The following is a 27,851-nucleotide window of genomic DNA, read 5'->3' as shown; positions in this document are numbered from 1 at the left end:
GTCTAATTTCAGAAATACTGTCTTTATATTAATGTGGCCGTTCTCTAGAAACCAAAAGTTCACAAGGCATTGCGCCGCATCTTTTCTAACCGAGGAAGAGTTCAGCTAAACCTGTCTAGAGTGGGACAAGTGAAAAAGATAACAGACGCAACACCTGCACCAGTCGGAAAAGTTGTAAGGACCGTCGTATCCTTTCTGCGTGCGGTGTTTCAGCATCGCTTCGTCTTTCGCAATTCTCTCTTGGATCACTTCGCTTTGCACTGAACTTGTGAGAAAACTATTTTTCACAGTTCACGTACTGTAGGACCGGCGCAATGACGAATAGCTCCTGCAAAGTAATAAACAGGCGTTTCACCCATGTATTTTTGCCAGCTGTTTACGTGCTGGTATTCATCATCGGGTTCATCGCTAACTGCTGGGGTTTACGACACGTGATTAGGAACTGGAAGAAAATGGGGAAAATAAACGTGTTTGTGCTTAACCTGGGCATAGCGGACCTGCTGTACGTCGTCACCCTGCCTTTTCTTGTGGCTTATTACGCCAGCAACAGCGAGTGGATGTTCGGAGAAGTCTTCTGCAAGGTCACAAGGTTCTGTTTTCATTTAAACCTGTACGGGAGCATCGGGTTCCTCACCTGCATCAGCGTTTACAGGTATCTGGGCATCGTTCACCCGATGAAAATCATGGGACGGATTACACTGCGCCACTCGGTAGGTGTTTGTTTCGTGGTCTGGGTTTTGGTGATCGTTCAGATCCTCCCGGACATGTTCTTCGACAAGTCCTATCCACAGTCTTCCAATGCGTGCTTTGACACCACGGCCAACCACCTGCTAAAGCTCTACATGCCCTACAGCATTGGATGGACCGTCACGGGATTTGGCATTCCGTCGCTGATAATTTTAGGCTGCTACGGCCATGTAGCCCTGGTCCTCTCCACTAAGGCGAACATCAACACCCTGCTGAAGCAGCGCTGCTTGAAACTGGTGGTCATCCTGACCATCCTGTTCTCGGTGTGCTTCATCCCTTATCACTTACTGAGGAACCTCAACATGAAGACGAGACTTCTGCAACTTGAGGGGAAATGCCACGAGAGTTTCAACAAGATTTACATATCCTATCAGGTCAGCAGGGCGCTCGCCTGCATGAACAGTGCCATGAACCCCTTAATTTATCTGGTCAGCAATGACGACTTCATCATGCGCTTTCACGACATGAGCAAACGGGCAAGGCGCTCTGTTGTGCAGCTGAGGAATGTCATACACTATCGTAGACCTATGAATGAGTGCGATTCACCAAACACGTCTAAAGAGTACAGCAGTTAAACTCAGCTAACGAATGTCTCTAGGATTAATGCTCGTTCTCTTCCTGAAATCGTAGAAACGTGATACTGCTGGGTGTCTGCACCTTGCGGCTGAAAAGACATTAGTATATTTTTGTACTATTTTTGATATGTTGTGATGATAGGAGCAGTATTATTTTGTTATAAAATGTATTGCTTTAAAAAGCGTGGTCCAACAAGTGCCGAATACATTTTTTTTTGTACAGCACGTTTTTTTTTAAATGAAAAGCTACAAAAGATACAATAAGGAAACTGTTGGAACTTCCTTATTGGAAGTTATTTGATTTTTTTACAACGCAATCTTTGCATAACCTTTATTCTATTCGCAGTGCTTATTTCATGGAAATGTGCAATGTTAATGCAGAGTCCGAAAGGTTTCGGCAGCATTTTTGTACAATTTTTGTACAATAGCTGAAACAATGCCTTGTTTTGTGCTGAAATCTATTATATATTATATATTAAATAATAATACAGCCTATACGTAATATACGTAATATATGATATATGATATACTGTATACGCATCAACATTAACACGATGCGTGCCATCTCCAGTCGAATCCGAGCACTGATTCGCCCGATTTTTTTACACTCCATAGATATCATGCACACCTGGGCCCACAGGCGCTCTGCATCTTGGAATGAACTTAAATTGCTGTGACAGCTGGTGTTCACCGCCGGGAATCCATGTTATGTTCTCATATAAAAGTTCATTTTCATTTCAGACGTGTCCTCCATATATGCTGAACCCTCCCCTTTCAAAGTGGAATATACTAAGGTGGTCACGATATGGTTAATAGTCAATCTGTAATAAGTAATATTACTGCTGGTGAACTGCACTACCTTTATTAAGCAAACATCCTGTCATATTCATCAGTATTATACAATCCTATGCAACCCTGTTATCATAGGACTGTCCACAGTAACAGGAAATAGCGCTTTTTAGTCTTATCAACAACATGGTAAAAACTAATTCACACAGTTTGCACACAGAACAGGGTTATAGTTCTACCAGTGTCTTCTTCTCAGGGTTTCACGAGTCATCCTGACTTAAAATGGAGAACATATAACTGGATGATGGCTTACCAACTCTGTGTATTTCTTTACAGTATTATGTCTGTAGTATTTTGTTGTGTTAAGTGCTAAGTGAATTGATTAATGTCAAGCTGTTTTCCTGAGACAAATCCTGAAAATGTGTTTTTTTTTTATTGAGTGTTTTGTTGAAGAAGTATTGTAGATAGTAGAATGTTTACGAAAATGAAAGTAGAGAGTTTATGACAATGCAAGGTTCAGCTTGCTGCTAGATGGGATAGAAAGTCCTTGTTTATAAGTAATTAAACATCCACAAGCTTGGCTGAGCAAATATCTTGATGGTATTTGGCTCTATTTTTATCACCAGCTTTTGCTGAAGCATGTACAACGAGTCTCCACAGTCTAAGGAAATTCAGCTGAACTCTTTTCTTTGACCAGTCATACAGTATATTCAGAAGCTGATATTGTAGTTAACAGAATTATATTATCTGTGTTTTCTCAGAAAATGTGAAAGTGGGCTTTGTTAAAAGCTTCGTCTCAGAATGTATCAAAGGCTAAATAAATGAGGTAATTTGGCATAGTTGGCCTATTTAATCATTTGGGTTGTACATGGGTGGCACAGCAGTTACCATTGCTGTCTTGCAGACCTGGGGGGCTATCTGCATGGAGTTTGCGTGTTCTCTCCCTGTTCTCATGGGTTACCGTCCACAGTCCAAAAACATACCGGTAGCTTAATTAGCCTCTGTTAAATTAGCCGTGGTGTGAGTGTGTGCGTGTGTGTCTGTGTGCGTGTGTGTCCTGCGATGGATTGGCATCCTGTCCAAGGCGTATCCTGCCTTGTTGCTTGCCAGGTTAGGCTCCTTTAGGCTAAACCAGTACAGTAAGAAATGGATGAATGCTTTGAGTGCTAGGTCTTGCACAGTGTGCTGAGCATGGTTTCAGTGACTAAAGTACAATTGTGACTTGGCTAAATTAACCGCACTGGCCGGGAGGTGGCTCTCTCAAGATTAGGCACCCTACCAAGTGTAGGCAGGGTCTATGAGTGGCCCAATAAAGACACCCATTGGGGAACTTATAAAACAAGAGTTTTGTCTACAGATTAGCTGCTTACAGAGTGGAAGAAAATCAAGGATGAAAAAGAAAAAACAAAATGGAAGAGGAAAAAGAGCATTGGATTTGTGCTTGGATACTTTTTCCGTGTCAGCTGTAGAAGCTGAAGTACAATAGGTCTCACCATCAGGTACAGTAATAAGATCAGAAAGGATACAAGAGTGGCAATGCTGATAATATATTTTGTTATTTTGTTCTTTCAGGATAAAATACTGACAATGATAATAGGAAGCCTGATTATGAACTGTTCAGATCTGGAACTACTGTACATCTTCACTCCTCCTTTTCTTCTGTCTTGTTACATGAGCCAGAGTGACAGGATATTTGGAAAACACTTCTGCGAAATTCAACATGTCTGTGTCAGTTTAATCCTGTTTCAGCACAACTCTGCTTAATCTGCTTTTTTATGGACTGGTTTGTAATCTGTAAAGCAGGACGCATCAGAAGGGAGACTCTCTAATCAACGACCTCAAACAATTTTACAGGAACAAGCCTATTTGAGCATTTGAAGGTTCAATACTGCAGCTAAGGTGTTGATGTATGGAAGTATTGCAGCATTGGAATGTTTTGGAAAGGCCACAATAGAATAGTTCTGCTGTAGAGGCAAAAAGTAGAGGACTCAGGGCTCTTGATATTTGCTGTAACAATGTGTAAAGAACAAGCTTAGGAATGTTATGAGTGATATATCACGTCCAAGGGGTACAAAAGGTTTGATATCATGGATGCGATTTTGACTCTGCAGGATGTGTGGTCAGTAAGTTAATTGGACACGGTTTCCTGTAAGTATTATGGAAAGTAGCATTTCTCTTAACTGCATAGGAAACATGGGGAGATATGATTTGATTGCGGCGGGGGGGCAAAGATGCTGTCTCCTCAAGAGTCAAGAGGAAACTGGGAAGGAAATGATTTTCTGTATCTTGGCCTCCAGGGGAAAAACATAATTTCTTGGAACATCTCCATCCATGCATCCACACTTGTCCCCTCTCTTCCTCTCCATTCATCTGCAGAGACAGGCTAAGCTTGACCCTTAGTGGTGCCTGCTCTCAAGTACCTAGACACTGTAACGGGGGCCAGTCCAGGCTCCCGTGAAGAGTAGTTTAAGACCCTGTGCAGACGGTATAATCCGGAAATAAGTGGAGAAGGACAACAGGGAAGAGATGTAGAGGGGATCAGGACGGGTTGACAGACAGGGGGGCGTGACAATGGTGATCCGGTCAGGGGGCGTGGCAAGGGCAAAGAGATCCAGACAGTCCAAAGTCCAAAACCGGGGGATCCATCCAAGACGAGACAAACAAGGTTAAAATTCGTAACGGGATCTGGAACAGGGACAGGGAATAAAACCAGGGTGACGAGGCCAGGCACTCCGAGCCCTGGACTCAGGCGGTCAGGACGCCGTGATGAAGCCTATGCCGTCGGGTCTCTCCTGGACCCTCTGGTAGGCGGGCTTCCAGGCGTCCATCTCCCAATGCTGAGCCAGGAATACTGGGAGGACCAGGCTTAAAAAAGGAGACAGCCTTTAAGAGGAGGGATGACGATTGTGACAGACACACATCAGATTTCTCACAGCCTTGCTCAAGACCCACATGCTCAGACTGGAATCGTAAATCCTGCACCTGCAATGCTGTAACACAGAGTGTTTTTTAGAACTTTCTGTGTATATAATTCCACACTCCTGGTTTCTTTTCCTTTGGCATGCTGTTCACATTTCCAGCTCAGCAACTGTTTTCATTTGAGGTTGCCTTGGATAAAGGTATCACCCAAATAATTACAGGAATGAGTAATAGCCCTTGCTGCAGGATCGCTCACATCAAGACCCCTGCTTAATGTCTTACCACAAGGACACAGTGCGTTTTTTCACATCTTGTTCAGGCCGACGGATCACTGTGCGTGACCCTGAATGATTCTTACCCCTCTGGAAGGATTACTGAAGTACGTTTCTAAGAACCAAACTAGCCTCTTCACCCTAATAAAAGGAAGTAGCGGGGTGGCTCATGGGGCTGAACTTTCTCTGCCCTGACAATGGAAGGTCACAGGAGATGTGTGTGAAGAAAGCACATTGTCACCGTGGTCAGCCTGGCTTCCTGTATGGAAAACTCCCATGAAGCTCCAGCATGGCCGAGATTTCCAACAGCCTCATTCCCTGATGTTAATGTCTACAGCTGAGGAGGCTCAGATCACCATGTAATACTTGTGTGTGTAAAACCGAACCAGCCTGGACTTCTAAAGAGCAGCAGTGCAAAGGTGGACACCCCGTGAACTGATATACTGTCAGACTGACTCACTGTAGAACTATTTTAGGTTAAATGAACGTAGTATTCCATAATATGTATCATTTAGTTTTGAAGGCTTGGGTGAAAAAGAAACTGTCAAAGGTTGGAGGAAAATGGGTATAATGAATGTATTTCAAGACAACCCCAACCGAAGAGCACTTTGAACAAACATTGGCCCTAACATTTTAGATGTTTATATCATTAGCTATTGTAATTTTCTGTCAAACTGTCAAAACTCCCATTTGTGTTCTGTTCTTTCCCCTTTAGTCATCATATGTAGGTGTAATAGATTGTTTGCATTGCTTTCATTCTTTTGGTTTTGATATCGGGTCCTGGAAGATGCCGATGTCTAGTAGAATAATCATAGCAAACAGTTTGCAGGTTTTTTAGGTAAATCCCATAGTTGAATTTTTTTCCATTTCTGGATACATACGCCAGTTAGGTTTTTGTTAAGAATTCAATTCATTTGTTGTGGTTTAGTCATCTAATTCATTAAAAACTAAGAAGAATGTAGTATATACTTTCACTTATTTTTAGTGAATTCCAGTGTAATAAAGTTTTGAAAACCGTCCTGTCTCTTTTACAGCCTTTTAGTACAGCCTTAGCTTTTAAATGAGCAGCATTTGAAGGTACTGTACAGCATCTCAAGGCTGAATGCATTATCGGGGCTAATTTCAACTAAGTGATTTTGCGATGTTGGTTCATAGCTCGGCCATGCTATAACTGCTTAGCTTTTAGGAACTTTGAAGGTTTTTGTGGAAGGTGTGGGTTAAAAGTCTGGGCTGTTCAGAAATGACATGAAGGTGAAGAATATGCTGGTATGTGACACACAAATATATCGCGAGCTGTGCCTGCCAAATAACTTGTAGAAATTAGTCTCTGCTTTTGCTGAAACACGGGCAGTCTATACTGGCACTGTTCAGAAGGCTGGTAAAGTGAAACAATTTGTAAAAAACAATTTGCAACCCTGTGGTGTCTAGAACTACTGATAATTAACACGTATGGATTAAAATCAGAGAGCTACACATAGACCAACATATACACCTGTGTTTCTCAACTAAAACGGTTTTCATTCCAACTGAGTTCTTAATCAATTAAGTTAATTGATCTAGTTGTTTACAGGGTCAAATGGATTAATTTATCAACTGTACATAGTTTAATATGCCTGCGTTTGGCTCCTAAACATGTTAAATTCTTAAGAATTTATCCTTAAGAATAAGCCCATTACAGCCAGGTTTCCCTTTTAACCTTAAGATTCATTTAACTATTAAGATTTCATTTCTCCTCTGAGACCTTCTAGTTGCACATTAACTGGCTTAGCCCCTTTTACACCCAGAGTCCACCTAAACTACACTGAACAACATTGGCTTAATTCTCAATATGAATTAGTGTTCTGCGTGACACTTCTTTATAGAATAAAGAAGAATGAAGATCGATCTTCAGAGCTAACTCCCAGAATATACAACTAACCCGTTGTAACACATCAGTTACATTCTCTTCTATATAATGCATTCAGCCTTGAGATGCTGTGCAGTACCTTCCCATAATCACGTTTTTTTGAGAAGCACCTTCTCGATGCCACCAACCAATTGTTACCTACTGGAGCAATCAAATTAGTCCTATATTCTTCCAGTGGCATCTCAGTCACACAGGACACTAATCAAGTAATTAAGCCAAGTGTGTCCAATTTTCACTAACGGAGGAGGCCATGGCCAAAGCAAAGGCTTGCACTATCACACTCCTGACCTCAGGCTTTAGAACAAGTGATAGATGTCATCCGTGTGACTTTCTGGAACTCTTGCTGCTTTAAAGAACGAGATATTCTGATACCGCACTAAAATTCCTGGGAAGACATTCCCAGGCTCAAAGTATATATGCTAAATAAGCAGTTGTTTAGTGTCAGGAACATCCAGCAAGGGCATTCAGAAAGCAGTTTAACACAGTGCAGGACAGGGGAACAATATCATGACTTGTGTGACACAGATGATGCCTCCCATATAAGCCTTTGGCTTTATTTTTGTGTTTGCGGATGGAATCAAAGAAAATCTGTGTGTTCAAAGAAAACGTATCTGGGAAAAAGGCAACAGGCCCCGATGGTATCACTGCCTCTCTTTTAAAAAATTGTGCGGAGGAATTAACACCAGGATGTTGTCCTATGTTTCAGAAGTCTGTTGACTCTCACTCTATTCCAGCACTGTGAGAAAAAAGCAATAATCGTGCCAATACCCAAAAAGCCCTGTCCCACAGATAACAATGACTGCAGGCCGGTAGCACTGTTGTCTGTTGTTATGAAGTGCTTTAAGAGGATTATTGTATCCATACTGTGCTCAGAAGTGAACACTGTACTGGATCCATATCAGTTTGCATAGAAACACCTGGTGGGGCACCGATGATGCAATCAACAGCATTATGCATCTTGTTCTTAAACATCTAGAGGACCCCAATGCCTTTGCTCGGATGCTGTTTGTGGACTTCATTTAATATGCTGCAGCCCTATCGACTGATAAGCAAGTTGAAGTCCGTTAGCCATAACATTATAAGATAGAACCACAGTATATCAGGGTCAACAAAATTCTTTCCGAGTCATGATCTATTGGCACAGGTGCCCCTCAGGGCTGTGCGAGCTCTCCAGTTCTGTTCACACTTTATACAAATGTACAAGCAGTAGTCAAAGCAACTTCATTTTCAAATTTTTAGATGATACAACTGTTCTTGGCTTAATGCATAGAGGTAGCAGCTCATCTGTATACATATCATCAATTTCCCTTCGGGATCAATAAAGTCTTATCTATCTATCTCTATCAGAAATCCAAAGGTTTGTGCAATGGTGTGACAATAATAGCCTCATTCTGAATGTTAAAAAAAGAAAATAAAAAGTTTTTTTTCTAAAAAAAAGAAATCATTTTTGATCCCAGAGCAGTTAGTGATTACTCACAGGTAGTAATCCACAACGAACTTATCACTCAGGTTGATTCATATAAGTACTAAGGTGGACACATAGACAGTAACCTGTGCTGGACTACTCATGTTGAGAGTGTTCACTCCAAAGTTCAGCAGCGCTGACTAAGACTTTCCTGTGAAGACTGTGTTTGGGGTTCGACAGGAAGTAACGCTACTTTTACTCTTTTACTGTTCTATAATCGAGAACATTATCGATATTATTTCAGTGTGGTTTCGTAATCTTTCAATTCGTTTAAAATCCCAATCTCATCCAGACAGCTTTGAAGGTCATGGGAGTGAAACAGCACCCCTCCCTGAAAGACAATCTTTGAAAAATCCCTAATCAAACAGGCAGGAAACGTTATATCAGATCCTTCCTACATCCTCAACTCTGAATATCAACTTCTTCCTTCTGGCAAACGTTTTAGGGTTCCCAAATGTAAGTCAAACAGATACAAACATTCGTGTGTTCCACTCTCCATTAAAGCTGTCAACGCAAATGTCAAGGATAAACGCAATTTTGACTCTTACAACCCACTTGAGTGCAATATGTTTTGTGATATAAATCACGTATGTTATAAATGTTACATGTCGTTATGTGTTATATTGTACACGTGCAACAGAGTGATGTGCAACGTTTTTCTTATTTTTTGTAATAGAATAATGTGCCATGTTTTTCTTTTCTTCTTTTTTTTTTGGTTTGCATTCTGTTTAAATGTACAGGGGTGCAGGGGGTCCATAAAAAAAATTCCCTCAGGGGACAATAAAATCTTATCTTAAAATCTCACACTGGCAAAAAAGTCAAACAAAACAAAATCAATTGTTTAAATGTTCTCACATTTCATGGAAGTGCTAAGCAGCTGTGATACTAAAAGGCACCATTGGGAATTCTTTTGCTTTTACTCGCCTCGGCTGCAGTTCTTCATTACTTTATTTCTGGGGCCAGGTTAGCCACAGACGTTCCACGTAATGGTTCTATTTCATTTCACGTCACAATATTTCAGTTTTTTTTGGCAGCCAGTTAAGAACCTGGGAGGCACGGTGTCGCAGTGGTTACCATTGCTGCCTTTCACTGCTGGAGCCAAGCCCTGGGTCCAGTCCTGGACCTGGGCTGCTATCTGTGTTGGTGTGTTCTCCCCATGTTTGTGGGGGTTTCCTCCCACAGTCCAAAGGCATGCTGGAAGGTTAATTGGCTTCTGGGAGAACAAGTGTGATCGTGTAGGTGTTTGTGACTGTGTGTACCTGTAACGCAGCTAGGTTGTGGTGAAAAGGATCCGATGCAGATGCAGGAGACCTTGGGAGGTGAGTAAGCGGACAGAGCAAATCCAGGACCTGAGTCGTAGTCCGAAGGCGTAAGGTAGGTCACGATCCGGTAAAGGCACTGGTGGCGAACAATCCAGAACGAGAGACAGGTTCGTGATTGAAACAAGAGCGGCAGGGTCAATTCCGAAAATAGTCACTGGTGGCAAACAATACAAGGGGCGAGACGAGAACCGAAGTCCGAAGGCAAAAGGTGAAGTCTGAAAATCCAGTAAGGCAAAAGGGAAAGAAACGCTAGGTAGAGCAACACAAAGTGAACTCAATACCGAGCAGTGATATGCGGGTAAGGGAGGCTTAAATAATGCAGCCTGCTGCACGGTAAGGCGTCTGATGAGAATTAACACGTGCGGCGGCGTTTGTAATTATCACCCTGCTGCTGGAACTGATTAGACCTCTTAGGAGCTGGTCTGGGCCGGTTAGTGGTCGTGACAGTACCCTGTGATGGACTGGTGTCCTGTCCCAGGGTGTATCCCTCCTTATGCCTGTTGCTTGGCAGGATAGACTCCAGCTCCTCCACAACCCTGGACTTGATGAAAGGGTTGGAAAAGAACCTTGAACTACACATGACAAATACAGATCTGCTTTACTGACGCACAGGAACCTCCAGGATCTGATCCACACAACTTTACTCCCCTGGACGGCAACGAATTCCCTTACACCTGTGCGGTCTTGTTGATCAGACTCCAACATCATGCAGAGACCAAGGGGATGAAATCATTGCCTGTCGTAGACAAGCTCAACGCCAAGTGTAACCAGTTACATTCTGTATGCCTAGTTTTGTCTTTAGGTATTCATGCATTTCCTCTAAATGATAACATCTGGAAACCACTGAACGTCACTGGCTTCAGTCGACATCTTGTGCGGGAATTGTGCCTTATCTCAGGTTTCTTTTTCAGACGGAGAGCATGTTTTTTAAGACTGAAAAACAAAAACGGGAAAGAAAATTAGCTTCAGAAAAACTTTCTTAAAATGAGAAGAAAACTATTTAGTTTGAACTTAATCATATTTTTAAGATTTGTGTACTGCGGAGACTTAAGGATGTCTCTAACTTACTTATTTATTTAAAATCAGCCTTCTATAGCTGGCTAAATTGTGAGTCTTAAAGAGAACTACAAAAAATGTTTAAGCCGAGGCTGTTAAATCCAGTGTCCTGGATAAACACTACCGTGAGTTTATTAATATGGTCTTCCTGAAGACACTTCTTAATTCACTTGATGAAGGAAATTTTCACATTTCTACCTGATTCACTATGTAGTGAACCTGAAGTGGATCAATGTATATACAGTCATAACCAGGCTCACACCTTCTTACTTTCAGTGGGTTGCCAGTGAATATCTCCCATATACAGCTTTCTGAAATTTCTGAAATTTTAGGAATGGAAAGCATTGAATAATTGCATTTGAGGCTCAAGGGAAGTTTTATTCAGGGCACTATATTAAGGTGATATCCAGCTGTAAGTGAGACAGTAATTTGGAGGTATTACACACTTCTTCCTTTTAGAGAACTTAGTCTTAACACTGTCTTATATTATATATGGAATTTGAATTATTGTACTGATTGTTCCTTGTCTTTACTCCCAAATTAGCAAGAACCTTTGTCTGTCTTACATCAGAGCAGGATAGCTCTTGGACTGGAGGACATTAAAATATGTTAGAGCTTTTTTAAGCATTCTTGTTGCACAAAATATTTCCACATAAATTGTCTACAAAATAATATCGTTAAATAAAAAGTGTATATAATATTTTTTTGGTCTAGCGTACGTTTTTGGCAGGCTGTCTTGTAAAGGTCACTAAATTCTGTTATTTTACACAATGAATTTCCTTGAACCTCATATATCAACTTATGGTCATTTTGTAAACAGGAATATGAAACAAGTTAGAGGATGTGGTGTTTGGTGATAAGAGAGGGAGGAAAGGTAAAACACTTTGCATGTTTCTTTCCCCACAGTACACAATGTGCTCTGAGATTGGCCATCTCTGAGAAGAGTGGAAATGCGATTGAGGAAGAGAGAGAGTTCTGTATGCATGTCATTCACTAGCGAGAAATCTATATTCAACTCCCGGTTTCTTAGCAAAAATTTGAATTTTGTAATTAAGCATGAGAGTTGAAACATAACATATACTCCTATGATGTGCACTGAATTCTAACCTTCCTGAATCACTCTTTGTTTAATTATATCATCATCTAGTGCTACTGGCCTGAGACAGTGATGTATTGTTCTGAGACCAGATAGCCTTTGGTTCACTGTCATCTGTTATGGATTGGGACTATTGGTACTTCATCTCTGTTGGGAAGGGTGCTTTTGGGCTGATCAATTTAAAGAGATTTTAGTTGGTTTGAAACAGGAATGGGACTCTCCCGGCTCAAAGTTTTCCTGTATACCCCATATTCCAAGAAAAAAGTAAGCAAAGCACTTTGATAACCATTAAATGCCGACACAGTTCAAGAAATACTTGCGTCTAACCCCTTTTGACACACATAGCCCAATCCCTGCTTCTCTGATGAAGTTACTTATTATTAGGAAGCTGATTCTTATCACAGGAAACGCAACTGAAATCAGTACAATACTGCTGCATGTGTGTTATTTCGCCCACATCTTCCTGAGCATTTTGCCTCACAGGAATCTGACAGTGCTCCTACTTCCTGGGAGTCACCTTTCCAGAAAATATCGCAGAAAGACTTCCAGGAATGGCGAAGCACTGAGAGGCTCCCCACTAATTTCCCCCAATAATTTTTACAGTTAATTCTTACTTACGAACTCTCTTTTTCTTTACCTCTTACCACACTAAATAAATGAACCTGTGTGGCCAGTTTTGATATTTAAATATGAGTCTCAAAAAAGGTCAATTCAAACAACAATGAAAAGAACATTTGAAGATTCAACCCATCTTTAGAGCTACGTACTTAAAAAGGTAAGAATGAGCAATTTTCCACATTAAAAGGCCAGTGTTTTACCGGTAGGAAGACATTTTGCTTGGCAGATAGGAAAGGAGGAAGAAAGTAGAGTCATGAATGCTATCAAGCTGCCAGATAAAAATCTTATACAGCAGCCTTAAGATATAAACCTGGCTTTTAAGGATTTCTATCAAACCTTCTATAAATCAGAGGGAGATTCTGTCACGGAAGTCGTGTGTTGTTAAGGACCCTATGCGTGACGGTATAATCCGGAAGTGTCTGGAGAAGCACATCAGGCAAGACACAGCAAGGTTAGGTCGGGTCGACAGACAGGGGGCGGTGAGGGTGGTGATCCGGTGCATGGGGAAAGGCTGAGGCGACAAATCCAATACAGTCCACATGGGGTAGTTAGAGCGCAGTCCATTATCCAATGCCGGGAGGTCCATCCGAGATTAAAACAGTTAAAAACAGGAAAGGGGGAACTGGGAACATAGAAGGTAAAAACCATGACGGGGCCAGGCGCTCCGAGCCCCGGACTCAGAGGTCAGGACGAAGCCTATGCCCTCGGGCTGCTCCTGAGCCTGGGGATAGGTAGGCTTTCGGGCGTCCATCGTCCAAAGCTGAGCCCGGAACTGCGGAGACGCCGGGCTTAAATAAGACCAAGGGGCTTAATAAGACACAGGTGAAACTACTGAACTAGGAACAATACAGGAAAGGGTAGGAGCGCCCTCTAAAAGAGGGATTACGACCGTGACAGATTCACCAGAAATATTTCTTCTTTTCAAAAATGTCTTCTTTGAGAAATTAGGCATACAGTTTTGATCGGATGAGTAGAGGGAACTATAAAAGAGGAAATTCAACACAACCTCATGAGCCTCACTGGGGGGGGAGTCACCAGGTGCCAACAGCTATCCTGTTGAATTTTATACTGTAGGTTTTACTGCCTATAGATAATTTTATAGATAATTTCCACTATGTTCACCCTAGTTACTGTACAGTATATTAGAGTGAAATAGCACTGACTGTTGAGGCTTGTCCACCTCCTCTCCAATACTGTGCCTAAAATCAGCACAGTATGTCCAGTTGGCATCGCTTTAGAAGATTCAAAGGATACATGGTGCAAATACTCACCTTTATGAGGGCCAGTAACAATTCTCCGGCGTAGACCAAATGGATTCCAATATGCAACCCACTGGTTTCAGGACGTTGTAACTACTATGAACGTCCAGTATGAGTGTGACTGCTGAGGAATATACTGTATGTAACAGACGGCCTCCTCAGCTGTGTCCTGCATATGACACAGGTTGTAGTGCAGGACATAAGCCACACGGGGCAGGGGGCAGAGCCGGATTTTGGTGATTGTAGGTCCTAGGCACTTTCACTCCGAAATGTGCAAAAAGAGGGATAAACGCCAATTGAATGGCGTCGATTGACACAATGCACTTTAAACTATTCTAATGCTAAACCAAGTGAGTGATGGAGCACATCAAGCGACCATCACTTCGATACTTCTAATTTCTAGAACAGCCGCTAGATAGAGTATGATTATCGATTTGGAGCACCTAGAGTAAATCGCAAGCATGTTGTTTCAGCTAGTTTGTCATTAGTCACTAGTGTTTCCCTCCTTCGTAGGCCCTAAAAATTTCGTAGGCCCTGGGCAATCCAACACTGGGGGGGAGGGGGGGTATTTTCCACATAGTGTGGAGACAGGTGAGGTGCTCATGGCCCCTCATTTGCCTAGTTAGGTGGGGTCCATCCTGATAGCAGTAGGGTGATCTCAGTGCAACCGGAATAACACATTCCTTGTACAGCCTGTAGTCTCCACGACAACAACACCAGACATGTGTTAATGGGGGGGGGGGGGGTCAGAACACACTGTGCCCTTGATGGACACCACCACTTCTTGCTGCTTCACCACACCCTGCATCAGGTTAGCGTGTCCACTCAAGATATCTGACACAAACAGAGACCATGGAACAGGTGGAGAGTACCCAGCAGTGTTTTGTGACCCTCCAAAGCTCCTTTGTAGACGGATGATTAAAGTACTCCATGCCTTTACCTACTCTCTGTGCCGCCGAGCTCCATGACCCGAGGACAGCAGACCACACTTTCCCTGAGTATGTGGCAGATCCCCTCAAGCTCTTGTGCAGGGACCCTGAGGGACATCTTGTCTCTGACCTACTCGAGAGGGAGACGCCCAACACGAAAGCAGTTGTGTGACAGCTCAATCATACAGCTGAGGTGCTGAGCACCTACTGTACAATGAAGAGAGAACTGGTGTGTGTGCAGGGACACAGTGGGATGGCTTTATGTGGGGGCAATTATGGATTCTACGCCTTGATGTGTTTTTACCTAAATCTAATGATATGCTTAAGAATTTGAGAAGCTACAGGCTAATGGGGCATGAAATGGGACTAGTATCTTCTGCTAAACTGCATAAATTCACTCACAGAAATAAACAGAAATTGGGTTTCAAATACAGTTGAAGCATGTAGTTAAGTAAATGTAGTTAAAACCATCTTTCATTCATAAAAGAAGCTTACAGTTTGTACCAGTTTATGTAAACGGCCTGGGGAGATTATTGTAAACAGTGGGTGTGTCGAATTGGTGCTCATGATACTTGTGAATGTCTGTCTGAGCTGTTTATTTAAGCCTTGTAGACAGTCCAAGAACAAGGAATCATTGTGTGCGTGCTTGCTCATGTTTTTATTTCCACTTTGCTGACTCTTTCTGTCAGAGCAAGCTTAATTCTTTGTGGAAATCTCTCATGAGCAGCACAGGGCAGAAATGGTAGCATTTAACCCTGGTGAAAAGAAACCAGAATTCTCATCAGGGACATCTATGTGCTGAAATAATTCCAAACTTCTGTATCAGAAAACAAGAGAAAAAAAGTGTTGCACATTGTGATGCCCTAACGAGCACCAATGCTCCTGCATCAACTCTATCAAATTCCACGACGCATTCCACACGTGGAAGGAGCTCATCAAGGCCATCCCTAACGAGATCAGGCTAGACTTTTTTCCAGAGGCTTGATAAGAAATTGTTTAGACTTGCTCATCTTCAATTCCCTTTTGTGCTTTTTCTGGCTCCTGGAAGAGTTTCAGACCTGTTATCGTGATAGTGACCTAAACAATTCAAAGAGAGCAGTAAAAACGATACAACTGTGCTTAATGATTTCCCAGAAAGCATGCTACTGCAAGATAACTCACCGTCACTTCAAATAGTTTCTGTTAGTCACTTCAAACGGTTTCTGTTAGTGGGATTTCCTGTGCAGTACATAAAACAGCATTTTTTCAATTATGTTAGGGTTTTAGAGCAATATGAGCTGGATATTTCTGACAAGGAGTCATTAGGTTTCACCAAATCAGTCCCCCAGCAAGCCCCACGTCTTCAACATATACTACAGTACATCTGCCTGAAGGTTGAGCATATTTTTTTAATGATTCCCTTTAAAGTCCAATACACTTTGCTATTAACATTGCTATTATTTAAGACATATTTCACAAGTCTGTTGTTTGTGTATTGAAGGGTTTCAGGAAGCTAAAGCAGTCAAATGGTTGAATTGGACTATGCAGTACAAATTAGTGACTTGTGTGAGAAAGAAGCCAGACAGCAGGGACAAGTGTTCTTGGGTATCAAAACATAATCAGAAAATCAAGGTCAGAGAAACTGGGAAATGACTGAATATGCGCCTCATCCCCTTACAATATCTATCATGAGAAACATAACTTTACTTGTATACGAGCCACTGAAAACATACGTTCTGGATATCTTTCTTGCAGTGGCTTCAGTGCATTGTAAAATATTTAGGTTTGGGGACTAATGGTTAGTAATCTCTAAACTGAGCTGTCTCTGAAACACCTGCAGTTAACAAAATTGAATATGTGCCATATTAGGGTGGCACAGTGGTTACCACTGAAGTCTTGCAGTGCTGGGGCCCGGGGTTCAATTCAAGACCTGGGGTACTGTCTGTGTGGAGTTTGTATGTTCTCCCTGTGTTCACATGGGTTTCCTGCAGGTGCTCCGGTTTCCTCCCATGGTTCAGCGACATGCTGGTAGGTTAATGGGGTTCTAGGAGAATTGGCCCGTGCGTGTACTGTATGTCTGTGTGTGTCCTGCGATGGACCGGTGTCCTGAACAGAGTGTATCCTGCCTTGTGCCCGCAGCTTGCCAGGATAGCCTCCGGCTTCACTGTAACCCTGTATTGGATCATACATATATGATCATATATATATATATCATATATTGTTCCATATTAATGTGTCCTGAGAGTCCTTTTTACCTCTACATCTTTAAAGCAGTGTATCTGGCATACCTACTTGAGTACTGGTGAGGAAGACATCAGTAGACAGGTAAAACCTTTTCCAGTTTTGCGGAACCTCATTATACTAAGACGAAAAATTAAGCCAGCGGGTATATTTTTACAACATGGCTGGACTACAGCTTGTTCTAAAGGAACAAGTACAGTTTTATTCCATGCTGAAAAGAGAAGAAAGGAAACAACATTTCAGCTGTAGAGCCTTCTTGGAGTGTGAGCTTGTTCTACCCTCTTTGGGTAAAGAGTTGCAGTATGGAACAAGCTACCCATCCATGATCAATCCCTGGTCTCTTTAGGTTGTTGTTTGAAGTACTTTCTACTTATTATACGCAGAAAATAGGGGAACAAGAGCTTTCTCAGTTCCTGTCCAAGTCTGTGTTGTTGTTAGCCACTCCCCTTTTATCTGTTAGCACAAAGAAAAACTCCTGGGCAAAAGATATAATAATAAACCTTTATATTACCAGGCATTTTTATTTACAAGCACAAACTGAAGAGCATCCATTTAAACCACAAAGCATTTTTACTGGAGAAATCATAATGAAGTACTTTGTTCAAGGTCACAACAGCAGTGATCCATCTGATATTCCACCCTACATCCTTCTAGTTATAATTCCAGAGCCCCCAAACACTACTCAATGCTGCCTACTGGCTTAGAGGCTAGTTTGTGTATGTAGGCAGCACCACACAGGAACGTTACAGTGACAACAGGGTCTGCTGGGGGTGTGATGTTGAAGGAGAGTATAGAAATATTCTTTTACAATGACCATACATCACCATCTTATAGTTATAGGTAAAAAGAGATTTATTCGTTTCATGGTGTATATCCACGAGTCTCCTACAATTGGTAAAATCTTCTCCTCTTCTGACCGTAGGCTCTGCTGCTCGTGGGCCTGGCCTGAGTTTTCAGGAGGATGGTGTCGTTCCAGGAGCCATAAATCAAACAGTAATCCTCTGCCCTCTTCACCGCACACTCGTAGCTTTTATCAGGCAGGAGCCTGCTGATCTCTGTGCAACAGGTGTCCACAGTGAGGGTGCCGTATTGGTTGCCCTCCTCCTTGGTTTCAGGCTTGAGGAGCTTGTAGCGGATTTCAAATTTCTCTGTGGGGTTGTGCTCGGCCTGGCCCGCGACACCCCACTTCAGCCTAATGGAGTCCTGGAAGGCCACCGACTGCTCTTTGTCGAAGACAACCGGCATTTTGACGGTCACAGCCAGGCCGACCTGAGGGTTTTTGCCGTTTCCCATGTCCGAGATCAGCCTGTGTTTCATGTGCAGCCTGCCAGGGATAATCACCGAGTTGAAGTTGAAGAGGGCTCTGGAGATCTGGGAGAGCTTGTGTTGGAGAACGCCTCTTTCCGACAGGAAGGCACTCAGGTCGTACGTCTTCGTGATGCCTTCCAACTCCTCCTTCCCGCTCCTCATCTGCTCATAAAACTCGTCAAGCAGGCAGAGCTGGATTTTCACCTGGCTGGTGCCTATCCTCTTCATCCTCTGGAACCTCCAGGGATCGATCAGGTGGAAAATAGTAGAGCTCATTACGTAGCTGTGGTCCCCATGGGGGAAATCCTTGCGCAGGACCTCCAAGTAGTACGAGCACTTCTTCAGAACGTTCATCCTCAGCTTGTACTTTCTCAGGGCCTCGTTGTTCAGCTGGGAAGAGATGAATCCCAGAATGCTGTTCTTCTGTTCTGTGTATCTCCTCCAGGTGTCTGCAGCCTGCAACTTCTCCCTCGGGCAAGGTCTCCTCTTCGCCGGACGAGCTTCAGTTAGCTCAGGGTTTAGCGCCATTGTCTGGAAGCTTTTATTTCATACCTGCTAAAGAGAAGTACGTGGTAATAGAGGGCTTTTACTGTCAGATTCTCAAACACGGTTCCTAGTAGTGGGTCTCATTTCTGGACCTGGGGAACCACAGCTCTCACTGAATTCCAGCTCTAAATGACTCAGTTAAAATACTAGGCCCTCCTTTCCAATCCCTTGCCTCTCTCTATACCCTTTCTCGTCCTTCTCACTCACCTCACCTTCCACTTAGCTGTGCCTCCCCATTAGTCCACCCTCCTCATCTTCCTCCCTTGCACCTTGTAGTGGGAGCCGATACCTACAAACATGAACACAAGTCCATCTCTAACCAAACCCCAGTGTCTCATTGGCAGCTACCTCATTGGACTATACCTGTACCTTCAGATCCTCCTTACTTCCAATATTTGCTGTGTGCTGCTTGTATAAAGTATTGTACAGTCTTGAATTGTAAACCTTTTGTTTCTACCACTCCGTGTTAAATATGCCAAATTCTAAACCTTTTAATCTTTATTAATGGCTCTTCAATGTGCCTCAGATAAAGACTAAGGACACAAGATTAATTATCTGGGATTTTCCAGTTGTCAGCCACCGAGCAGGTGTGCAATATTGAGAGATGTGACTCTCTAGAACAGGAGTGGCCCTGTAATGGTTACGGAGAGCCACAGTTCACCGGTTTGTACACAGTAGGTTCCTGTGACAGAGTGTGGGGAACTGTTATAGAGGGAATTGTAGTGGTCTGCCCTTGGAAGTGATCTGTCTGGGAGCCTCTGAACGCTGGTCTTTTTCCCTTTTATTTTTCACACTCATTTCCTCTCTCCTTGCCTCCTTAAATATGGGGCCCCATATTCTCTCTCCCGTGCCAAACCCCCAAGCTGAGCAGCAGCAGCCGTTACTCTCTCTCCCCTCTCTTGCCTCCTACCCCTCCTATCCCCTCTGAGTGACTATAACACGCCTGTGTACCGGAAAAAACCAATACAACTATCAGCAGTTCCGGTTTCCTGCCTCTCTTACTAAACCCTCGCCTGTGAAGAAATCAGGGCTGATATATATATATATTTGGGCCAAGAGATGTGAGATGTCACTACTTACTATACCCCTGTAGTTTCCTCTGACTTGTTCCAGATGCCAAACATTTTCAGGTAGCAAAAGAAAGTACTGATTAGCTGGATTCCTGTGTGATGAGACTCAGCTGTGGGATTAGTTTATCTCTCAAGGTACATACAGTAAGGGTGCGGCAAGGGCAGGCTTTTAGTTTTTTTGGTAGAAAGACCCAAATCACTGAAGTTTTTCTTTTGCTGTTAGAGGACAACAAGGGAACAAAGAGGTTTCAGAATTAAAAGGCAAGTTTAGGGAAAGACAGATTTGTTACTGAATCTAAGAGCTGGAAGCTTGTTCAATACTGCAAGTATAAACACTAACAAACAAATTAGAAAGAAAGATTTCTAAAGATAGTACTGTATCACTGCACTACATATTACTGAAATATGTGTGCCGTTTTCAATCCAGCTACAGCCTTGATCAGACAGGATGTTTGAAGTTACCCCTAAATTATGATAAAAATTGGTAAGACCAACAATAACTAAGTATTTTCACTCCTTCACTGACACAGCTTCCAACCAAACAGAAACAAAAATGCTGTAGATAAAAGGAAATCTTTTTGTTAAAACATACAGTTTCATTATTCATGAACTCTTGTTACTGAGTAACATACACAGAATGAACACACAGCTGACAGACCCGAGTACACAGACTGCAAACACAGCCCAGTTAGAAAACTGAACTCATCACAGATGTTCAGTAAAGTGGAAGCATGCCATACAGTACTAAGGATTGCAGAAAAACCGTATTATTCTATAACCTGTGGCAGATAAAGATAGATATTAGTCTCGCAATACTGCTGTTCATTATTACTGATTCCATAACAACTACAAACACATACTGTATTGTGGTCTATCTTGATCAGGAATAGGTCTAAAAAAGTTATTTGAAGTCTTGCAGGAGTACTTGTGGTTAGAATTGTGAAAGTCGAAGCTTCTGGAAATGTTAAATATTTGGTTGTCCGGTTTGGTTAAACACATCTTTTTTTAATATTCAGAGACACCTGCTTCATTTTCTAAAAGAACTGTATACTTTTATTTACTTTGGTTCTTGTGATTTCCTCAGGAATTAAAAAAAGGTGGTGAATTCTTGTCTGCATTTATATACTACATAAAACCTACTTATCTTTCAAAACAAATTGGTGGTTAGCAATTAGTAAGGTATCTATTGTTTGGGGTCTTCTATACTGCGAAACAGATTTAGTGCTCACTACCATATGTCATATTCAACAGTAGATTAAATGTTGTGTACCTTGAACACAGACACTCAGGGCTGTTTGACCGTGTTGGATCTTTATAAATGAATTTAAAGGAATTTACCCAATTCCCATGATATTTGTTTGCATTACTACAACACATGTAACAATGGAACAGCCAGCAGCAACATGATAATTACTGTATTTCAACCTAACAGATGCCAACAATCCTACAGACAGTACTGGGGAAAGAGAATTTTCTTGACGGCAAAGGTCTCACGGTGGATGTTGCAATGCGTCCATTAATTTCTGGAGCAACCTCTCTAATTCGTGCAACTACACCGCTGTGTCGGCTTGTCATTGCTCTAGCACCGTCTGTACAAACTCCGACACATTTTATCCAGTCGATGCCATTCTCTTCGATAAATTCATTCAGAAGCTGAAATATGTGCTCTCTTTAAAATGAGAATAAGATGTTGGGGGAAATTGCTTTTAAGAGATAATGCGTTACTTTGCATAGTAATTATTACATAGTTATGTGTTGTTTTTTTTTATTTCTCCACAACTTCTTGCTAATTTCAAAAATTCCTTATGTGACTGAAATGGATTGCTCTTTATGCGTGCCCACGCACACCTATGAACATGCACACATATATGCCATACCTTGCCAAATCTTTAAAAGCTTTAAAAACCAGAAAGGGGAGAGTGATCTACAGTAACTCCTTCATCTTTCAATACAGGATAACTGAGAAACACACAAAGGGAAACATCTGCCCAGTCAAGCTAACAAGCTTAATCAAAATGGATTTATGGAGCAATATGAACTGTGGCATTATTATCTATAAAACCCAAAAAGGAGACATTATTCTGGTCAAGAGCCAAAGGTGGCAATTTTAATTTTAATCACTGTGCAGCCAGGAGTTGTTCAGGTTGGTTTCAGTGCACCAGTTATGACTCAAATGGGCTTCAGTGCAAAAGATTTGCTGTTTGCATTAGTTTAAGAGCAATAATGAGAAAATGAAGGGTGAAAAGGTTGCAGTACTGTTACAGTAAACCACGAGGAAATTAGCGACATCTGGATTTCCTGCACTTTGAAGTTCTCAAAGTCAGAGGACACCCAGATACTGTATGCTTGAATAGATCCTCACTAGGAAACACATGAGTATAGAGCAGTTTCTGAGCCAGGTTCTCTACCCACAGAGATAAATGTTCAATTAGGGGCAAACCTCTTTTGGGAACATTTTAGGCATTCGAATAATTATGGACATTTCTGTGGGACCTTCATGAAACTCCAGAACTTCCATTAATAAAATCCACTGATCCCTACCAAATAGGACAAAGTGTTTCACAAACCTAAGTATTAATTACAAATTAAAAATATTATATCGTGTATATATTACTTTAAAGATCTTTTTGCCTGCTACAGGCTTTCAAAGTAGCTGTTCACTGTGTTCCAGAGAAGCTTTAAATTGTATTCTTACTGTGTATTTTAATGTGCCCCATTTTAAATGGAAACATTAATTGATATCATGGTTCTTTTAGTGTAGGAATAAAAATGCTGGCAGCAGTTGAGAACCGCATTCATTGTAATAAAAGTTTATCCCTGTAGAATACACTGGCATGTAATTACTCTCTTAAATGTTAACAAAATGACTCAGAAAAGCTGTGCAAATTCCACCCCTAACATCATTCTGAATGTAACAAGCTCAGACTCATGCGCTGGTCTGTGTCTCTAAAAAATGTAAACATTGCGATGGATGTACAGTAAGATCCTGACACAGAAAATACAGTACAAGAATTCTGCTCTGCAGGGTTTGTCAATCTCCTCATTTACCCAGCATTGACTAAAGTAACACAAGAAAGGGAGAGACACACTTTGCGTGAATAATTTTCAAAACAGGGAGGGGAGACCGGTAGCAGTCACGTATTCCTGCGGGGGACATGCTCCTTGTGAAAATGTGGTAAGACGTGAGGTGGTGAGGTATTGGGAGTGAACTTGTCCGAAAATGGAGTGCAGTAATGTCTGGAACTGGGAGAGATCGGAGGCTTCAGGTGCATTCCTGGTGAGAAGACCCGCAGCCCATCCGAAGCTCCTTTCCCAACATGGAAAGAAGACAGATAAATAGGGGCTAAAGGTGGTGCATTTATTGCAGTAAAATAAAATAAACACAATACTGACTATTCAATATACTGTTACAATTATTTTATATAATGATATTCTAGCCTTATTTTAATGGTGCGTAGGAAAATTAAGCATCATCTTCAATTTAACAAACAATTCTTATTCAGTTTAAAGGATGGGTTATGTGAAGGTGTGAAAAACAATGGTTTGCCTTCACACCTTTGATTCTCTGAAAAAGAATGCATCGTCTGCAACGAGGAAGGGCCTTTAACCCAACCAGGTATGAGCTCCTATACCAAATCAAGGTGGGAATGTAAGAAGTAGAGGATTCTGGAGGTGTAACATGCAACCTGGTTTTTGTCCTAAGCCACGCACAAGGCCGATAAGAAGGCCCGCTTGCATGCATACTGGTGTCAGGTAGAGGGCACATGAGCACTGTAACGGTTTCACAGCCCTGGATCTGAAACTGTGATGTTCAGAGGCCAGACCCCAGCTGATGGTGGCAGAGCCTGTGTCCAGGGTTAGAAGACCTGGCTGTGGGGAACCTGCCTGAGCTATTGAGTGAGCACCAGTGTAAGCAAGGGGAACCGTATTCTTCTGATGCACAGTGGGAGAGACACATCTGGGAGTGAGACACAGAGTAAGGTCTTGGCCCATGGGCATGCTGGCTCATCACAGCCCAGGAGAGTCTCCCACTCCATGATAGCCAACCACAGATCACTGGGACTTGACTCCTCAGAGGCAAGGAGAATCATGTGAGCTTCCCTGAACGGTTTCCATTATCTGCTGATGGATGTAAATGCCATTCTGCAACCCTGCCCCAGTCCTTCTGGGCAGTAATTCTGCCGTTGTGTTGGCTGTTCTGGGAAGGCACATGGGACATTTTAGGTGATGTCTTGAGTGCACACCCTGTTTTGGCCATGCTACGTTGCTGGTCAGAAATGCCCCCATACCTTGCAGCTCTGATGATGAGTTTGATTTCAGCCTGGAGCACATTCTCAATGGACTTTGCATGTTCTCTCCCTGCTCGTGTGAGCTTCCCACAGATTCTCCAGTTTCCTCCCACAGACATGCTGCCTAGGATAACTGGTGTCTCTTAATTGTGTGTGAGAATGGTGTCTCCTAGAAAATGCACATGACTCTTCACACAGTATATTATGGTATACACACACCTCTCATCTATAAAAGACCCCCTTCCTGGAAACACTATCTTCTGTTTCATTTGGCACTTCAGGGCCACCGTACAAGTAGACCTAACGGTAGAGACAACTAAGAGAGGAATGCTATAGAGAATGAAAATAGCTATTTTTAGTATACCTCTTCCAGATGGCTCACAACAGCATGCCACAGGCATTGCAAAATGTCTTTGTGGTTAGTGGAGAAATCAGAACATCTGTGACAGTACCACACAGAATAGAACTACCTCTAAAACAATACATGCATATAGAGATACTGTACAGAAAAGACCATCATTAAAACATGATTCAGTCTCCACCTGCTCTTATCATCATTAAAACACTAAATTAAATAAACCCACACAGGCAGTGGTGTAAGAATTCATTAGCAGTGAATTCAGAGGGCTAATATTACATCTGCATTCTGTTCTGTGCTGACATTTCTCACAGGATAAGAAAAAAACTTATGCTGCACAAAGTGAGACATTGGCAGGGGTGTCCAGTACTGTTTCTGATTCAGCAGCTGTGAACAGACCACTTTATATTACCGGTCGTTATAAAAATAGACAAGGTGTGAAACAGACCCATTTAAGTCAAACATCACTGGCTCTGGGCAGTGAACAGTGAAAATAAAATAGACCAGGACTACATACTCTGCCTTAAGGGGATTAGTTACTAGGATATAGCTATAAAAGACTAAGGCGTGTTCATCTGTACCTACTGCTTTCCCCCCCAGTAACGTTGCAGCTTGCCGGTGGATCTCCTAGCTACACCAGTCCCTATTTACAAAACCTTTTTTTCCCCCATTCTGTTTGCTTGGCCTCGCAGGGCATACAAATAAACGAGACCTACGCAAAAACAGCAGCCATAAAAATAAACCGCATTGAATAAATACAGTATATTTTGACTTCGGCTCGTGTCTTATTGACGTCTGCAAAAGTGTCAGTACTACAGCACTTCTGTGTTATTGTGTGTAGTTTATCTTTTGTGGTTTTAAGTAAAAAAAAGAGATATTAGCTGTATATTTTCACATTTGCACAGGATGCGTGTAAGAGGTAAGTTGTTTCGCACCGCGAGCCAGAGGAAAGGTGTGCCCTTCCGTTTCTGAGTTAAAGCGAAAAAAAAAACTTGCTTGTTGCAGACATTCTGGAGAAATTAGGCAGAAGCTAACCGCCACGGTAAGGCAGTACTGTATATTGCAACATTCTCACACGACTCGACATGCAGCTTCTTGGTTCGGATCAGGACAAGCTGCGTGAGGATGATAGCACGGTTTACACTCTTACGCACGAACACAGACAACCACCAACACGTTCCGGGTTTACCGACTGTATGAAGAGCGCACACATATCGCACCCTGGGTGCGAATATTCATTAGCACCTGTTCACATTCGCTGAAGGGGCGGAACCGTTTTGAGACTTACATAATTCCACCTTTTACACATTAAATAAGTCAGACCCGTGTTTAACAAGCTGGATATGAGCTCTCTAAACACTATTCTTGAGCGAACGTCGTTAAATCACAATAAACATCTTGAGTGAACTTGGGACAGCTGACCACTATCGGATGCCTACTGTAAATATCCCATTTTCTAGTCGCCCGAACAGAGAACATATCTTTTTGGGGATATAATATAACACGGTCTAATACAGTTGTATATGTATGAGGACATAACTCGTCTGTCACTTTCATGCGAAGGCAAACTTTTGAATTGTGTTTGCATCTGTTTCTCCTACCTTCATTGTGAGCATCACCTGTACTTAGAAATTATTATAATCCATGGGCTACCAAATTTTCCTCACTGTTTACACATTAAAGGGATTTATTTTTTTATAAAAGTGTTTTGATTAGGCCTGTATCACTATAGTTACCATTACCGAGCACGACAGCATTGTGAGGTCATTCTGCCACTACAGAAAACCATCAAACACGATGATGTGCAGGGCGCCCAAACGCTACATTTCTATTTACTGTAGTAGCAACAATAATTATAACAACGATGATAATGATGATGATCGAAGTGTCGCCAAATTTATTTAATTACATGAAATGCGTTATCATCTAGTAAATAAATACAAACAATAGCTGTTTCCCCCCTTTCAGTGATGTTGGAAATAGAACCAACATACCAATAAAATCAGACATTAAACTACAGCAATTGGCCCGCAGAGACCTCTGTTGCAAGACTGAATGGGTGTTGTCGCCACCTCGTGGCAGGAACTGGAACAGGCGAGAACCTACTTTTTCGAAGGTAAGAGTAAGAGGTAGAATAAATATAATAATTCCTTACACTCATATAGCGCTTTTCTGGACACTCCACTCAAAGAGCTTTACAGGTAATGGGGTCTCCCCTCCACTATCAACAGTGTGCAGCCCCCACCTGGATGATGTGACGGCAGCAATAGTGCTCCCCACACACCAGCTCTCAGTGGGGAGGAGAACAGAGTAATGAAGCCAGTTCAGAGATGGGGATTATTAGGAGGCCATGGTTGTTAAAAGCCAATGAGAAATGTTGGCCAGCACACCTGGTTAACACCCTTACTCTTTTCAAGAACTGTGCTGGGATTTTTAATGACCACAGAGAGTCCGAACCTCAGTTTTACATCCCATCCGAAGACAACACCTTTTTACAGTGCAGCATCCCCATCACTATAGTGGGGCATCAGGACCCACATGGACTGCATGGTGAGCACCCCCTGCTGGCCCCACTAACACCTCTTCCTGCAGCTGCTGAGCTTCAGTGGGGCTGCCAGTTGAGAGTTACAGGAGGGTATACAGGTTACAGGTTGCTGAATGAAAATGAAAGAATGAGAACAAAACCTGCTTCAACCCAGAGTTATCTTGTGTATTCTGCTCTCCTTACCGTCCCCCAAGCCCGTCTACATTGTATGGGTGACAGGGCCTTCTCCTGTTCTGCCCCCAAGCTCTGGAACTCTCTCCCCAAGGATATCAGAGAGTCACCTTCTGTAAACTCCTTCAAATCCAGACTCAAAACCCTCTTCTTCAGAAAAGCCTTTACTGAACTGGTTCCGTTCCTCACCCCTCTGCTTTTCTTACTACCACCATCCACGGTCTCTATTGTAATTGTTGTATTGTTGTAATTGTTTTATCTTGTGTATTCTTTTTATTTATTGTTGTTGTCATCCTGTAAAGTGCTTTGAGAAGCCACCTTTAAAGGCGCTATATAAAATAAAGTTTATTATTATTATTATTATTATTATTATTATTATTATTATTATTAT

The 27,851-nt window shown here is 42.2% G+C and overlaps 2 protein-coding genes across 2 annotated transcripts; one reads left to right on the top strand and one right to left on the bottom strand.

The window, feature by feature from the left end:
• Nucleotides 1-2,946, top strand: LOC148818114 (P2Y purinoceptor 1). The gene has a single exon (XM_088937375.1). It carries the CDS (start codon nt 315-317, stop codon nt 1,320-1,322), a length of 1,008 nt encoding a protein of 335 aa, XP_088793501.1. The 5' UTR covers nt 1-314; the 3' UTR covers nt 1,323-2,946.
• A 15,112-nt stretch (nt 2,947-18,058) lies between these two features.
• Nucleotides 18,059-19,009, bottom strand: LOC148818113 (fibronectin type III domain-containing protein 11-like). Its single transcript, XM_088937199.1, has one exon. It carries the CDS (start codon nt 19,007-19,009, stop codon nt 18,059-18,061), a length of 951 nt encoding a protein of 316 aa, XP_088793325.1.
• Nucleotides 19,010-27,851: the final 8,842 nt, after the last annotated feature.

Source organism: Atractosteus spatula, chromosome 19, assembly GCF_055471065.1.
Source record: "Atractosteus spatula isolate fAtrSpa1 chromosome 19, fAtrSpa1.hap1, whole genome shotgun sequence".
Lineage (NCBI taxonomy): Eukaryota > Metazoa > Chordata > Actinopteri > Semionotiformes > Lepisosteidae > Atractosteus > Atractosteus spatula.
Note: the sequence above shows the minus strand (reverse complement) of the source record. Positions and strands in the feature narration are given on the sequence as shown.